The sequence below is a fragment of the Taudactylus pleione genome, unplaced genomic scaffold (genome assembly GCF_031769625.1).
Source record: "Taudactylus pleione unplaced genomic scaffold, aTauple2 ptg000120l, whole genome shotgun sequence".
NCBI lineage: Eukaryota > Metazoa > Chordata > Amphibia > Anura > Myobatrachidae > Taudactylus > Taudactylus pleione.
The window spans coordinates 9,836,951-9,854,582 of record NW_028284522.1 but is presented as its reverse complement, the minus strand read 5'-3'; the positions used below and the strand labels follow the sequence as shown (position 1 = coordinate 9,854,582).

Here is a 17,632-nt window from a genome sequence, read left to right as displayed (position 1 = left end):
CTCAGTGCAGCTAGAAGCCACAAGCCCCTTAAGCTGGCCACACACTAGACCAACTTACGTCCAACCAGCCAACTAGTTGATTGGAACCGGAGGTCTCTGTTGAGTTACTGTGTTGACTGGTGCCTCAAGACGGCCTGCCCATGGTACTCGCGACCTCATGATGAGATAGTTGTGATTTGCTGAATTATATCACAATCATATCAATAAAATTCATCATTCACCAAGGACACTTGATATGATCAACTGAGTCAGCATGAAGATCACTTGGGGTAATTGTACCAAAATTTATTACACCATATGGTGTAAGTCATGAAACCAAACAGAGGATCCAATATCAAGCAAAAAGTAGTAAAAAGAAGTGGGTCAATAAGCCATGTAGTATTTTGTGGGGTGGACAGCTGCTGCACACTGCAGTGAACATACCCTTCCTCACAGCAAGGGGTAGGAAAAGATAAAAAGGTATTTGCTGTTCAGCCTCTAAGGTTAATCCTGTTGAAGCAGAGCAGGATCACACAATAGATATGAGATCCAATGAGAGTACCTTGATTTATAGATATGTCACTATTTAAAGAAACTAGATAGGGCTGAGATTATGCCAGTAATAAGTAATCACTGCATAAGATCAGGGAATACAATGTTGCTTCCTGCCATTATGCAGGGTAGCAGGGAAAAGCAGGTGAGCGATGCTTCCTGTACATATTGATAGGAGTGACAGAAGAGCCTTTAAGCCCTGGAAACAGGATTAAAGTCTGTACAAGCCCAGGTGTGGTATACAGACTTATACAGGATATTAATAAAAGGTAAGTTTTAACATTATTTAGACATAAATTGAATGCCTCTATAGCCGAGAGTACTTCTCCTCTCTGGTCTTCACTAATCTTTATCTGTACGTTTTTTTGCAGACACAGTACAGCAATGGCAATTGTACTGTAGCTTTGTCATTGAATCAGAATATCCATTTAGTAACATACAGTATGATATGACTTTTTTAGTGGTATTAAACTTCTTATGAGAAAGAAAGGGAAGGGGACCTTAAGTACACTACTGTATCTGCACCTGAGCTAGGCTTTCTGCTACAGCAACACTGGTGCTGGTCAGACATTTCTCCCAGTTGTGTACAGGTGTAGGCAGCTTCCCCTGGTAACCAGTTCAACAGATTCAGACTCTTTTGGTGCATACACACGGTCAGATAAAAGGACGATCGTTTATATCGCCCTTTTTTAACCCTTCCAACGACCAAACCATAGTCGTTGCGCAGGCATGGATTGTCGATATCGATATCAACCATCGCCCGTGCATGCAGCCAACCTGGTTGATATCGACCAGGTTAGCCTGTTTACTATAGGAACCCATGATCGTTGGGTTGGTGCATGTTGCTGAATGTTCGATATCGAACATCCAGCACATGCAGGACGATCAGACAACGAATCTGATCGTTGTCTGATTGTCCCGTGTGTACGGGCCATAATACTCAGCCAGTCAGTGATTACACATAAGTTAGTATCAATTCGAAACCATGGCTGTAGCCTACAACATTGACTTTAGTAAATGTCTCTCTGACACCATTCTCTATAAAGAATACTGAAGACACATAGATCCACATAAGATGCTGAGACACTGGTTTGCTTGTGTTCTTTTTTTTAAACTTTCAAAGTCAATATCATAAAAGTGTCCTCAGAGAGAACAGTGCTTTTAAACTGTGGTCAAACTACATTTACATGTGTGTCATAAACGCTCATGGATATTTGACCATTCAGAATTTGTACAATTTGTTTTGTTCAAAGCCAATTGCTGCCAGGGTTAATCACAATCAATATGTGAATAGCTAACGGGCATTTAATTAATATTTCAGAAGCAAACCTACTGCAAGTAAATTAGATGGGTCTACGTTAATTGTTATCACCACTAGCATATGGTTCTCTACAGTAATATATATCTACAATAACCAGCTTACAGTAATAGAGACAACTTGTTAAAAGCCAATGAAGCACATTTAGGAATTCTGATTTGTGTGGGTGTTGCTGGAATAATATGACCTTGCATAAGAATGCAACACTTCACGGAGTGTTAAGTATACACATACAGTAAGAGCAGAGGCGTATCTACCCAATGGCCAGGATGGCACTCACCAGGGGCGCCGACCAAAGGGGGGGCACCGTCCAGAAGGAGTGGACTACCCGTGCTAGTCCCTCGGGCCCACAAGTGTAGGGCAGACCACAGTGAGAGCAGCCTGCCTTACACAGGCTGTGTGTTTGTTATAGCAGCCATACAATGAGAGTCAGACAGACTCTCATTGGCTGCTGCGTCGTCCATGGAGGGAGCCGTGTGGAGCTCCCGTCTTCCGGCTCCCCCTCGCAGCGGGTAATGGGAGAGATGTCATGACGTCTCTCCCATAGTGCAAGAGGAGCCGGGACTCGGAGCGGAGAGCGGCGGTCGCGTTAGGAGCAGGGATCAGGTAAGTTGTAGTTTTTTTTCTTGTGTGTGTGTGTAAGCCTGGCACAGCAGTGGGGGGGCACTGTATAAGGGGTGGCCACTACTGAGGGCACTTTATGGGGACTACTACTGGGGGCACTACTACTGGGGCCACTGTATAGGGGGACTACTACTGGGGACTACTACTGGGGGCACAGTATAGGGGGGACTACTACTGGGGGCACTGTATAGGGGGGACTACTACTGGGGGCACTGCAGCCAAGGGGGGAGTACTACTGGAGGCACTGTATAGGGGGGACTACTACTGGGGGCACTGTATAGGAGGACTACTATTGGGGGCACTGTATAGGGGGACTACTACTGGGGGCAATGCAGCACTGCATGGCGGGGGAGGTTGGCGCCAGTCCATTACATTGCCAGGGAAGCTTGGATCCCTAGATACACTCCTGAGTAAGAGACCAAGAGAAAGTGTTTGAAGGGCCAATTCTAAAGGGAATATGCTTAATAGAGACGTTTACAGGGGAAGTATCATATATATGGATATGTAAACCTTTTAGATTTTTCTCTATTTTTTCATTGAAGTCTCGGAAAATGTGATCCGGGATTAAACCGATACAAAATATATTGTCTATTGAAGATGCCGCTGCTTTGTGCATAAGCATACAACTGAGTCAGGCCCATAGTTTTATATTTATATATATGCAATATTGCTATTATTATGGCAGCATATTTTTTTACTATAAGGAAATGCTGTCAGCCAATTAAGAGAAAAAAACCTGCCAGCTCAATATTATTTAACACCCCTTCCCTTTATGAAATCACATCTAGGGATACATTTACTAAAGTGAGAGTTTTTAGAAGTGAGTTTTAAAAGTGATGTTGCCTATAGCAACCAATTAGATTCTAGCTATTATCTTCTAGAAGGTGCCAGTTAAATGTTAAGTAGAATCTGATTGTTTGCTATGGGCAACATCACTTTTAAAACTCACTTCTAAAAACTCTCACTTTAGTAAATGTATCCCCTAGTGTCATCTATTTGCAGCGAGACTAGGTACAATAGAATTAGGAAAATAATAAGGACTAGGGAGTTTTCTAAAGTGTCTTCCACCTGCTCCATTTGTAGACTGGTGAATGGAAGCGAGAAATATGCTCACACCGAGAGAATTGATCTGTAAATCAGCACGTATTTAATAAACCAGTGCAATCATGGAACATGCATTTCACACTTACTGTACTTTGGATGACACCTTGAGACGTCTTTTTCCAGTATTTGGGAACTGCCGAGAGTTAATATAAGAGACCTTGCGAAGAGCTTGATTTATACTGTCAATATCCTCACCTTCCATTATGAGCACTGATTGTGAAGGATTGAAGTGGTACTGAGAGAAAGACAACAAACAAACACATTTACATCTTCCAGAAAAGACTCACAAAGTAGGAAATCCGTAGGTGGTGGAATACATTTTAATGTCAGAATACTCATGTCTAGTGATATATTTTGTGGTGGAATTTGCAAATGCTCTGGGATGCAATCAATCTGTCACCATCATCGTACCCACAAAATTCCATGGAACTAGAGATTCAATTATACATAAAGTAAAAGACAGGGTTGATAGAAGGAGGTGCAGATGTAAGACAATGTGCAGAGAGGGCCCAGGTGGGGTGGGATTGGCAATAGTGAAGTGGTGAGTTTTGAGAGCGTGCTTGAAGCATTGAAGATTGGGGGAGAGTCAGATTATGCAGAGTAGGGAGGTTCCATAACTGTGGAGCAGCATGGAAAAAATTCTGGAGGTAGAAGTGAGATGTTATTACCAGAGAGGAGAGGAGGAGAGGTGTAGATCAGAAGCGTATAGTAGAGGGTGAGAAGGAATATATCTCATTAAAACATCAGATATATGAAGGAGAGGAGTTGGTCAGGGCAAGGGTGAGAGGTTTGAATTGAATTCTGGAGGAAATGAAGGAGCCAGTGTGCTGACTTTCAGAGTTGTTAAGTATTTAGAGTGCAAAGAGAGCAAGATAAGTCTTGTCATAGCATTTAAAGAGGAAAATGGAATTAGGGGAAAATCATATAGTAGATGGTGCAGTCGTCAAGGCTGGAGATAATGAGAATGAATGAAGGGTTTTGGTTATATCCTGAATGAGAAACCGGTATACTGTAGTACAGAAATACATGATTGCAGTAGGCATGGAAAACATGTTAGCGTATACTGTTTTCAACATGGAGGAAGGCAACATGAGGGATAGCCAAACTAGGAGGGGGAAGATGGTGATCTCTGTTTTGGAGATGGCAGATAGAAAAATGATGTACTGTAGTAACCAGAGTTGAGGAGATGTACTGGTCAGTGACAGATCATACACAGTAGGAGGGAGCATAGCACATGATGAGGTCAGTGAGATATGATATAGAGAATTTTGTGAGGGATTTGAAGAGGATAGTGAGAACATTGAATTGAGCCCATGAGGAAATGGAAATTAATTGTGGGGATTTGCAGAATGGTGCAAACAAGGTACAGGCAAGCATTGTAGGTGGGCGTATGAGGAGATGGATAGGCAAGGAACAGGAATGAGTAGAGAATGAGTAGACGGATTTAGGGGGAAGATGAAGAGAGAAGTGTGAAGACCTCAGGGTTTATTTACTAAGTGTCGGGATGTAAAACTAACACTTTTGTTCATGTTCATGCATGGTATAAATAAAAGTCAGTGCTTTGACTAGCCATGCTTTGCTAGTAAAAGCACTGCCCTTTTAAATATCGGGAACTCAAGTGTGTTGCGTTTTACATCCTGAAACTTAGTAAATAAACCCCCTCATCTTCAATAACAGGAGAGAAATAAATGAGGGTGGCTAGTTGCATGGAAGAGAAGACTTGTTTTGATGTGAAGGATCTGGCAAAAGAAGATTTTACCTTTAGTAGGTGGGAAGTCATGACTAGTGAAGGATGCAAGAGGGTGAAAATGACTGACAGAGAAGAGATTTGATGGTAGCAAGGAGTGACAGAATTGGTGGACTGAGTAGATATTAAGGATTTAAAGTTGGTTTGCTCAGTAAGAGAGGGCAGCATAGTAAAAAGACAGGATAAAGTTGTAATAGAGGAAGCAATCATTGGTGTTTAGTGTTATATGGGCACTTTTGCAGGAAACTGGTCGGCTTGAAGTGCCTGGGTGGAGGTTTGGATAGTCAGAGGCGATATGTGGTGACTGAAGCTGCCTCATCTAAGGCTGTGGTGAATGTAGCTTACTATAATAATATCTAGGACACCCATGTGACCTGAAGATTTCTCATAAAATCAAACACATACCTCCTTGTAAGACAGTTATCTGAAGCTTGTTAATTTTACTTAATCAGAGGTCTGGATAATTGGAAAATAAGTTTGCAATTTTTAACACTTTCAAAATGATACGACCTTGGTCCACAAAGGGGTGTCCTCATAATATTTTACTTGAAAATTGTAGGTTAGAAATAATCACAAATTACTTGAACAATGGTACAGCCAGAGACAGCAATGCATAAATCTACAGAGATCTATGTATTTCTGTAACCTTACCATGTAACATTATCTGTTCCCGTCCTAGAGTAATTAATAATGTAATTAAACTAAATAACTTCTTTGGTGTCTTTAGTATACTAATAGGCCTGAATGTCTATTACTTTCTAATTTATATCCCTTTTACACCAGAGCAAAAACCTGGGTTATTGCTGGGTCTACCCGGGTCACAGCTCAGTGTAAAAGGGTACCTGAAATATAACCCGGGTCAAGTGACCCTGCAATCCAACCCAGGTAGCTACCAGGGTCAGACAAAGGATGGACCTGGGTAATGATGCAGTGTAAATGGCGCAACCCGGGATATCTGACCTGGGTCATGCCTAAAATTAGCTGATTGGTGGTTGTGGAGCAGTCACCTCCCACTTTTTCTGACCTTAGCAGGGCAGACCCAGGTTCAGTGTGAACGGGGCTGACCTGAGAATAACCCAGATCGATGGTGCTGTGTAAACGGTGTCTGACCTGGGTTAGAACCATGTCTGTAAACCCAGGTCGGACCCGGGTTTTTGGTGGAAAAGAGGTATTAGAATAGCACTGGTAAAAATAAATGAGTTAAAATGTATGTAATATAATATATATATTTTTAAATATAAATAAATCAAACAATTCATATAATTTAATTCCTATAATTATACAATACAAAAGTGCCAGTAATTTTATTCCTTATAAAAACCATTGTTTTAATATTCTGTCTATGTTTGTAAGGCATGAAAGTAATCTTGATCTAATTGAATGAGGATCCACATAAGTCTTGCACAACCTGTTCAATCTGATTAATGGGATGAGAGCAATGTGCTAAAGAAGATGTTAAACATTCAATAGCTTCCTGCAGAGTTCTTATAGTATAAGTATGTTTACTTCTAAGCCTTGCTGATCCCTCTGAAGCTGTAGAGTACTTTATTTTTAGGTATAAGTATATCTTTATAAAAATGCTCTTCAGATAAATCATTTAAATAAAAATAAAAAGTTTAATACAACAGACAAATTTAAGTCTTTAAAGTGCTGTGGGCACATAGAAATGTTTTGGGGTTATTGGCACCTATGCGCAACTTGCATAGGCAAAATATACTTAAAATTCTAAAGAGCAATTTTGGGTATAGCAATAAAACAATGTTTGTCTGCTACTTAGAGTAAATGAACAGGGTATAATGTTACTAGTTTTTACAGTTAATTTATTACTATTCCTTTATTTTCAACTCACCTTTACACCTTGTCCCAGGTTGTCCAGTGAATTGATGTCCAGTCCTTCCTTGCAGGCCTGCAAACAGGAAATCACTTTGCGACTCTCTATCTTGCCAGGACGCAGTGTAAGGCCAGCAATGCTGCCACGAAAATACTGGGCAAATTTAGGCTTAGTGATTTCGCCACCTGTCAGTTAGGAGAAATCAGTATTACAAGGAATATCTTTCATTTGAAGAAAATACAAGAGGGTATAACTGATTCTTTCCATGTCAGTCAATGGGAGAACACAGTCAGTAAAGGATGGACAACGGAAGCCGATGGTTGGCAACCACCGATGGAAATGCTTTATACTTTGATGTCTGGTTTGTGATGGTTGACAAGCATTGTGCGCCTCCTTAAAATGTCCATCCGATGGCTGCATCACTTAAATTCTCCCAGAAATGGTGTCCGCAGCACAGCACTTTTGTGCATGTGCGAGTTTCCACTGTAAATTGTGAATGTCCTTCACATGACTATTGATGGTTATCTTGTGATGGCTACATATCATCATAACGCATGTTGCATGGCAGCATCGTCACCACTATTCGAGGGCATCCCTACAGTCACTAGCAGTGCTGTATCATTGGGCAGAGGTGCCCAATGCCCCTGAGCCATCGCCCCTACCCCTGCACATGTACAGTCATAACAAGCACCAGGGGAGTCCAGCAGCAGGACATTGAGTGCACGGTGAATGATAAAGACAATTTTACCCCCACAGTCCTAGGACCTTTACCAACATTACTGAGCAAAATCACAATGTGAAACTCTTCACAACCTATAATACATATACACATCTATCCATAAATTACTTTTATGCTGTAAATTGCACACAATGTACATTTGCCAGAAGTTGGGCAAACATATAAACTAGTAATTACTCCCTATCCTTTTTTTGTGCATGTGCAATGGATAGGCACCAATGCCGAGGCACGAGGCATTGGACTGTAACCAGGGCCACTCCCCCATTATAAAAAGGTAGGAGACCTCGTTGCTTATATATGGATATTTTTCAAGAAGATATATAACATGAAAATGTGCAATGTACGATAGACCAATGTGTTCGTTAGTGTGCACAATTCAGTTTCTATGTATAGAATAACAGAATAATCCAATATTGTTAGCAGACTGCTCATTTGTTAAATATGTAACACCCTGATGCTGTACAGTCTATAGCTGATTTGTCCCTTTTGGCTTGAAATATGGATACACCTACTGTACACCGATGGCTGGAACCTCGAATATTAATAAGGTTTTGTAGAAGGTATAATTTCCTAATTGTGCATGGTTCACAGCTCCGCAGATAGCACCTGCTTTGAAACGTGGGATTTAGACATCTACACTACATTAATGCAAACATCTGCCTGTCTTTAGCAAGTATTTGTTTAAAAATACTGGCACTGTGTCATCAAGAATACATGCTGTCATGTTACTAAAGCTACAATAATAGGAAAATGATAGTATCTGTTGCATTACTAGATCTGTTGTCAACATCAAACGATTTCTGAGTATTAAGCTTCAGCTACATGTTTCTGTTTATCAAAATAACGGTAAACTCAATGTGTGCATAGGATAAAACTTCACCATGTGTGAATATTTCAGGGACATCTTTGATCATTCTAGGTTCTCTTGAGCATCATGATGTCTGACTAGCAGTCCTGGAATTTTACTATGACACTCTTGCAATGTTAATTTATATAGGTAGAATCATAAAAATAATTAATTTCATGTCAACATTATGAAAGCATAAAGCTGATGCCAAATACTTGTACTACAATTTTCTCAACAGAGAAGTGTGGCATCCTAACCTCCCCATACTTTCTCTCTGAATTCTTCCTTTAGTTACTTATATGCACATACTGTAGAATATACCCATACAATGTTTATATGATATGTTTGCCACTTGCTCGAGGCAGGGCGGCACTCAGACACTGACAGTAATCAAACAAACCGATACCTGGGGATAGTCTGTCAGTCCAAAATTTTCTAATAAGTACAAAATATTTCCAGTGATGACCTCTGATAACCGGATAGGCACCTGTTAAGCCTGCCAGCTGATTGTCCAGCCCACAGGCACAGGTGCTCACTGGTTGGTCCATTCTCCAGTTCTACAAAATATTTCCACTGTTTGGTACTGTACACGTGTTCTATATGTCCACGCTCCACTCAAATTGACATACAGTACAGTACAGTATAGTGGACATTTTTTTATTTAGTTACTGGGAAATGTCTGACTGTCAGTAATAAAAGTAGCAGCTGAATACCACCCCCAAGAAGTGGCGCTCCTAGGCACGTGCCTGACATGCCTAATGGCAAATTCACTACTGCTTATTACCAAAGTCATTTCCCCAAGGATGTATTAGTGATGTCTTGAATAAGAGACTTGCTACATGCCTCCCAGTCTACTGACTGGGCTTTCTTCCAGCAGGGATGGTGATGTGACAGAACTGCTGTTTGTCATTTAACCTTAGTTTGCAAGGATCAAAAACTAAGGAATAGCTCTATCATTGGGCTATCCAGGGCTGATGGAGAGTAAAATGGGAGAACATTGCTTAAAAGATAAGTGTTCAGACAAATCTATTTTAGCACTGATGCTCTGAATGCAACTTGAGATGCTTCCGCCTCTATATCAGCAGCATGAGCGCTAGTTCAGCACAAGCCATCAGCAGAAGCATGTCCTAGCATCTGCCCTATGCGAGACGTCTTCTAATCTTGTGCACCACTTCAGACATACTTTTCACTGTATTATGTTAAGTTTGGTTTTATTCTATGGAATATAAAGAGACATAAACCACAAGGGTATATAAATCAAATAATATTTGAAGGAATTTTCAGGGGTGGGGGTGTCCACAAATATTAAGGATCCCCTGATGGTATATAGAGGGGACCACAGCAGATATCAGAGATATCTGCTGTGATCCCCCATTTTCCATTACAAAAGCAGACCCCATAAGTTTCTATGGGGGCTGCTTAAATGCCAATTTTACCAAGCTCTTGAATTCAAAGCATTCCTGAGCTTGGTCCCGGTAGCTAGCACCATCTTCAGTTGTAGCCCAGGAGCTACTAATCACAACAGTTACCGGAAGAGGGATCCCCGGCACTCTCTGCTCACAAATGTGCAGTTATCAGACCACTCATGCGCAGCAGTGCAGCCGGCTTCAGAAATTTAAAGTATAATCATCTCATTAGCAAACACTTTCATTTTACTTTTACACATCACAGAGATGGGCTCCTACCAAAGCCCCTGTCCTTGGATGTTCGTTTTGGAAAATTATTTTTCATTTCTTATTGCCGCGATAATCATTTATCCAGAGTAGAAAAGCTACGAGGACTAATTGAAAAGTAAAGAGACTTCCTTTGTTTTTCTGTCCCATAGGTAGACGTGGCAACGCTATGCTGGTTATTGTGAAGCTCATAAATCGATGTGTCAAAAACCTGCGTTTGGACTGCCGTAGTCTTCTTTGTTTGGTCCCAGTGAGTGGAAGATCTTCATACGTTTCGCTGTGGCAGAAGAGGAAGCCATGTCTGTAAGATTACGTCACAGATGTGTGATTGAATTTTGTGTTAAACTTGGAAAAAGCGGAAATGAAACTCATGAAATGTTACGGCAAGCATACGGTGGAGAAGCAATTAGAAGTGCTGCAGTGTTTTGGTGTTGGAAGCACTTTAAAGAGGGTTATACGGGAGTGACTGATGAAGCACGTTCTAGGAGACCATCTACCATGGTTACAGATGTCAACATTGCCAAAGCTGTGGAGATGTTGCCAAATGACAGAAGGGTAACTTTACACAAGCTTTAGGCTACACTTGGTATCTCATTTATCTAATTTGAACGGGTACAGCATATTGTGACAAAGGAACTGAAAATGCATCGTGTGTGTGCCAGGTGGGTACCCAGAAATATCACAGAAGAGTAGATGCGACGACTAGTTAAATCGTACAAGAAAACTGTTCGAATATCAGACTTTGCACGTTGGGACTCACTCATACCCTATACTGAGGGTTTGAAGTGTATTAATATTGTGTCAGTTTACCTCTTGAAAATAATTACAGTGTAACGATTGTTTAACATGATTGCAATAAAGTTATCTTTTACTTGGATAACCCTTTAGAATGTAGTGAACAGATGCACCTGTTTTTTATACTGTGGAAAATTGAATTAGTATTAAATATTATTACTAGAAATGGTGAGTTGTATTTTACATCTTTTTGAATTATGGAAATAGCTGCAGACAAATAAAATATAGCGTGGAGCGTGTCTAATTTTTTAGCTTTAAGGGAACTGGCAATCTCCCTTGGGAGCAGTTGTCCAGCATTCTGTCGAAGGTTGCGCACTATATATATGTAAATGTTCTGTTTTTACCGTAGTGTGACGAATCATGGATTTGTCATTATGATCCGGAATCCAAACAGTCCAGTGTATAGAAATACACGAATTTGCCTCTGCCCAAAAAGATTCTATGTGATTCCTTTGGCGTGTAAAGTCATGCTTTTGCTGTTCTTTGATGCACACGGTATGATCCTACAGTTAATGGTGTCTAGTACGCAAACGTCCTGAAAACCCATTTGCGTGGAGCCATGAGGAAGAACAGACCACAATTGCTTAAGAAACAGTGGTATTTGCTCCAAGACAATGCCCGGCCACATGTTGCTGCTGTTGCATTGGCAGCACTGACTGAAATTAATAAGACAGCACTGGAACACCCTCCATATAGCCCGGACTTAGCGCCCTGTGATTTCTGGCCATTCCCAATCCTGAAAAAACAACTGCGCGGAAAGAAGTTCTCAATAGATGATGAATTGAGAAACGCCACAGCTGTAACACTAACAGTGATGTCACATAACAGCCTACTGCACATCTTTGATTCGTTGTTAAAATACTGCAAAAAATTTATTGTACTGTATGTGAAGGACGCTACTCAAAAATAGAAAAATATGCAGATCCTGTGGAGTCATCTGATTCTGAATAAAAACTCAGTCTCATTACTTTTCAATCAACCCTCGTATTATAAAACTTGCATCACGGAGTAACTTTAGATGAGTACCCTCAACTTTCTTCTGAGTACTGGAACCTTTTTTTTATAGAAAAAAAGCACAGGCTGTAAATAACCCTTATTGTTTAATCTTAACACAAATATCAATTTTCATGATTAAAATGTGTTCCGTTAAAGCAAAAACAACACATACAGTAATACTCATTTTCTTTATAAACACTTTTGTATTTATGCACCAGAAAGAGGTTTCAAGGTGCTTTAGTCTGGTTTCCCAAGGTCAAATTTAGCTTCAGAGAAAATTATTAAACAGTTTCCACTTCCAGCGCTCCCCCCGCCTCCCCCGCCTCCATCATCGTACACAAACAATGCACGTTGCATGTGTGCTTATCTTTCTTCTGGATGTTATACATAACTTACTTAGCTTAATAAAGAGATGCTGCTGTTTTTTCCTATCTATGAGACAGAATGTGCTAATTACAGGAAGATGGATTATGGCAATCATTTACAGACTACTTATTTAAAAACATAAATACATTGTTAAAGTCACCCACCTAGGAATGGGAGACAAAGATGAACAGCTGCGTGAAGGGTGCATGTGCTTTTAACAAAACCTGCAGATGGGTTATTTATATATACGGGCACTCTCAGATTGCAAAGAGTGGATTAAAGAGTCACTGCATAGCCGTAACTCACATGAAAAGGGGAAACAAAGTGGATATTGTTGCCTTTATGTTACCGCATGTATGTTTAAGAACCATATTATTGTTATTCTTGCTTTTGCAATGTTCCTCAATGATATATTTCTGAATCAAAGTACCATAGGCACAGTAGGCAATGATAAATCCTATTTATTCTGTACAGTACAATTGGGGATGATTAACTCTTGAATGTTCAGATACATGCAGCTCTGCAAAGGTAGAATTTGGGCCAGTTTTACATCAGGAGAAAATATTAGTAAATATAACAGGCTGACGCTTAAATAAAACAGTAATATTGTATTTGGTGTACTCTAGGAGATAGTGTTAGTAGTATTACTAAAGATGCAGTACAGTACATAATTCATACTACTTACTTTATTGGAAGTATCTTATGCTAGTTAAGGCTGTCTGTCTTTGTCTTGACAGTGCTATTAATAAATATTAAGTAGCATGTAAAATAGAATTAAATACAATTGCATATACAAGATATATGTACTAATTAAGTTAATTTAAAAACAAAATATCCAGGGCCTAATTCAGAGCTAAATATCAGTCGGCCTCAGAAGAACCCGCACTGCATGCTTGGAAATAAATATGGATCTTCTCCTGTATTCTGAGTTGGCTGCATTTATGTGGCCGTACTGCCCCTATTCATCTGCTTGTGACAGTAGCAGTCATCACTATTAGCGCACATTTGCACCAACGCTATCCTTAGTGCAAGAGATCTGTCTGGAATCAGACTGATCCCTGAGTACTATATGTTCATCTGTAAATGGCCCGTAATTCAAACTATACGCCTATGACAAGCGGTCAGAACACTTAGCCTACGTGCGAATGCCCAGTGAAGATACGAGTGATAGGATGATATGTGTACAACTCTGGATCACCCGTAGCTGCTTAAACTTGCAAATGCTCGACTATGGAGCATGCTCATGGCAAAAAATTGCAAGATTCATCTGCAAATGGAACTTGTGTACAACTGTGAATAAGCCACTGCTGCCTTCACCTTTGAACAGTCAAATGGGAATTTGTTTTAACTTGCCGCAAACCAATTGGAAATATCACATATACATAAAATGAATAGATTGCAGATCCCACATTAAATGTTAGAGATGTGCGAGGGCCCCGTGTTTTGGTTTTGGCAAAACACCCTCAAAGGTTTTGGCAAAACCACCCTCAAGTATTTTGGTTTGGTTTCAGTTTAGGATTTATTTAAATATTGATAAACACAGCTAAAATCATGTAACTTGGACCTGTTTTTGTTCCTGTATAGTATCATTGGCAGCAATAACAGTAATTTCCAGTCAATTTTGACCATCTCACAGCCTCTGAAATCATGAGGGAGGGACTTAAATGCAATCCAAACTTTGCGAGATCCGGTTTTTAGATCCGCTTTCTCAACTTGCGAGATGTCCCAAGTCGGGACTCGGTTCTACTCGGAACCCCAAAGTGATGTGAGCTGGGACTCGGATCCCCGAAGTTCGGGTCTGTTCAGTTTTCAGCAAAAACTACCTGCTCATCTCTACTTAAAACAGTAATAGCATCAGTGGGAGGGAACAAGAAACACTTCCCTTCACAAGTGGTAGATAACTGCTAACATCATCACTGAGACATGGAAGAAGGAGTACACAATGGCAGGGCCATGAGAGCTTACAGTCTAAAATGTGCATATGTTAGACTGCAGTCACAGATCTTCACATTAAGTCCCATGCACACAAACGGTATATGACTTAATTTGATTTGATCATGCAATTGTTGAGGTAATCTTCTGCAAAAGAGATGTATTTCATGAGCAAGGCATGTGAATGCTTAACTATTCCCTTGTGCATTAAAATTATCATTATTAATATAATAATGAATAACAGTTAGTGGGGTCATACACTGCGAATGGTATGAACGTATATAAACTGCACTCTCACCACATTGTGCAGCATCCACTCCACTCTTTTTCTTGTTTTATTAATCTTGCTCCACAAAATGAAGTCTAATTTCTGCACTATTATAAAAATCTAGGTGCAGGGCTGTCGAGACGTTCAGCAGGACAAGGTGATACAAATGGTGTGGTCAAATCCAGGAGGCATGCCCATATCCCCTCACAAAAATGAATGGAAAATTCTATGCATGCCAATGCTTTGTGGCAACACTCTGTGGAGGGGCACATTTCTCCTCATTCACAGTTTGCCGGGTCTCATCTGGGCCTCATAGACAATGCCGGACCTGTGTAGCTAGTACCGCCCCCCTCTTGTTGGCCCTAAGTGCACCAATATGCTATCATGTTCTGCTCACCCATGTTCATTTTTACAAATGTATCTGCACTATCAGGGCTGTATCCAGGGGTATGTGAACAGTGCTGCTGCACAGGATGGTGGCGGAGCCACGCTTCCCTGTGGCACTAGTATTTGGTTTGCACAGTGCCTAGAACAGCACCCTGCAGCCTGGACAGGATGCCCCGGGCACTCCATTTCTTCCTGGTCCAATGGTCCAGTCCCCTTTTCATGACATCATATACTGTATCATCACGTTTGTTGGCCGTGGCCAGGAGAGGACAGCTTATTGCCCTTTACAGCTAGTCTGTAACAGCAGATAGAGGTGCACAATATAATGTGTCTTGCATAATTGATTTGACACCACAATTTAGGCCAATGTGTCCTTTAACACACCTGGTAACTTCTCACATGGAACATTCAGAAGTATTTTACAATGACAACTTTAGAAGCAAACATTATCATCAGACATATATTAAGGCGTGCAATGACAGTATGTAATGATAAGTATGTAATGATAAGTATGTAATAAATGTAATAGGCCTCAAAATCTACTGTGGAAACCTCCAGGTGAAAGATCCCAACCAGGCCTCTAAGGTGTTCATTATGAAGATATTCCTATAGTGCCTTCACTGAACAGCAGTTTCTCAATACAGCACTTCATGGTGGACTGCTCATTACATTAAAGTTTCAACACTTTTGAAATCACTTTTTAAAACAGCTTTTAAAATTAGGCACAGCTTACAGAGAACATTGGATGTGCTATAATAATGGTCAGTTGTCATAGAAACTCAAATTTGTGTATAATTTCAATGAAAAGTATAAAAAGTGTACTATGCATTAAACAGTGGGTTTTTGCATAATGTTTCCCTGTAACTTCATTTATCTGGTACAATTTTCTTAAACTGAACTTTGTAATTGTTAAAATGTCCTTGGTAGTATTGTTGTTAAAAATAAAAAAAAAACATTGCACGATGGATGAGTGCTTCGAACCTTCATTAGCTAAGCCACCAGGAATGTGGGAATTAATTGCTTTAAATAATTCCTGTTGCTAATGCTCCCATTTATGCATTCTGTTATCATAACAGCTAACACAATTCTAGAACTAGATCGGCGACCTTAAATGCCTCTGAGAACGAAAGCAGTGCTATATTGGTGTTGTCAGGCATTATTCAGTACTTCTAAGATGTTGCTGCTTCAATACAGAGCTTTTACAGCGATAACATAGATTCTTGTTAAAAACGATAATACATAATTTTCCTATTTTTAATATTGTGTCAAAGTAACTGTTTAAATATCAGAAAACTGAAGTTAAGCATATTCTTTTTAAGGAAAGCACTTATGGATCGATGCAAAGTTGAAAGCAACTTGGCCACAGATGCTCCTACTTTGCACACACAGAAATAAATGCGTATATAAGCCCGTACCCATCAGGATCATCATCAGGGCGCACTTAAAGAACAGCCACTATGAACTGTGGGCCTGATTCAGAGACCCGGACGCTATTTGCGCTCGCTCGTTTTGAAAAAGGGGCCGGCTATTTAAATTGAGCGCTCGCTCTTTGCGGTTGTTGACGCCTCTATGTCTGAGTGAGCGAGCGAAATATGCGCTCGCTATTTTGTAAAGACGCCACCTGGCCGCTCGCATCCTACGTCATCTCCGCTATTTATTTGATTAATCGAGTACATCGAAAGGCATCTGAACTGCTCGCAGTGCTTGTGGTTGGATTTTCCTACCGCAATCATGCGAACAGTTCAGGCTAAGAAACAACCAAGTGACGTGGTCGATGACGCTGGTTTGTTAATTATGCACACCCTTAAAACGCCCGTTTTGACCTTTTGGCACGACTGCGTTCGGATCTCCACTCCCCGTTTTCAAGCACCTTCCCCTGTTACCACCCACAAATGCCTCATTCTGTCACTCAAATTAGCAGGCATTCGCTATTTTGTGAGCACAAAATTTCCGACCGCAATGACTGGTTCGCGCATGCGTATTACAACCCATACGCATGCGCAGTTGTGCAAACATCGCTCGGAGCGAACGAGCGGCAGCTTACGAGCGGCTCTGAATCAGGCCCTGTATACAGTGATATTCCCTGTTGAGTCTGGCGGCCATGACATATTTTGTGGTCACAACCATACTTGCCTACACTCCCAGAAGTCGCGGGAGGCTCCCGATTTTTCGTGTAGCCTCCCGGAAGTGTAGGCAGATCTCCTGCATCCTGCCCACTTCCTAGTTAATTGGGCAGGATGGGGAAATTTAATGGAGAATTTGTGGGAATCTCAGGAGTACCTTGACTGCATCTTACCTTGTTCCAGTAATCGGTTCCCTCCTCCTCAGCAGTGCCATCTTCATCAATATTTGGGAAGATGGTGCATGTGCACTAGAGAGCAAAGGCTCTTCCCGAAAATGTCACTGAGAAGATGGTGTTGCGGGGGTATATTGTTATCAGGGAGTATATTGTTATCAGGGGGTATATTGTTATC

At 40.7% G+C, this 17,632-nt stretch overlaps 1 protein-coding gene across 1 annotated transcript in view; it reads right to left on the bottom strand.

Moving 5' to 3' along the window:
- Positions 1–17,632, bottom strand: part of CLSTN2 (calsyntenin 2) — a 569,746-nt gene that overhangs the window by 44,904 nt on the left and 507,210 nt on the right. Inside the window, exons 10-11 of the mRNA XM_088472076.1 lie at positions 7,174–7,340; positions 3,664–3,812 (exon numbers count right to left, since the gene is read on the bottom strand). Coding sequence (XP_088328202.1) covers positions 3,664–3,812; positions 7,174–7,340 — 316 coding nt within the window. The remainder of the gene's footprint in view (positions 1–3,663; positions 3,813–7,173; positions 7,341–17,632) is intronic.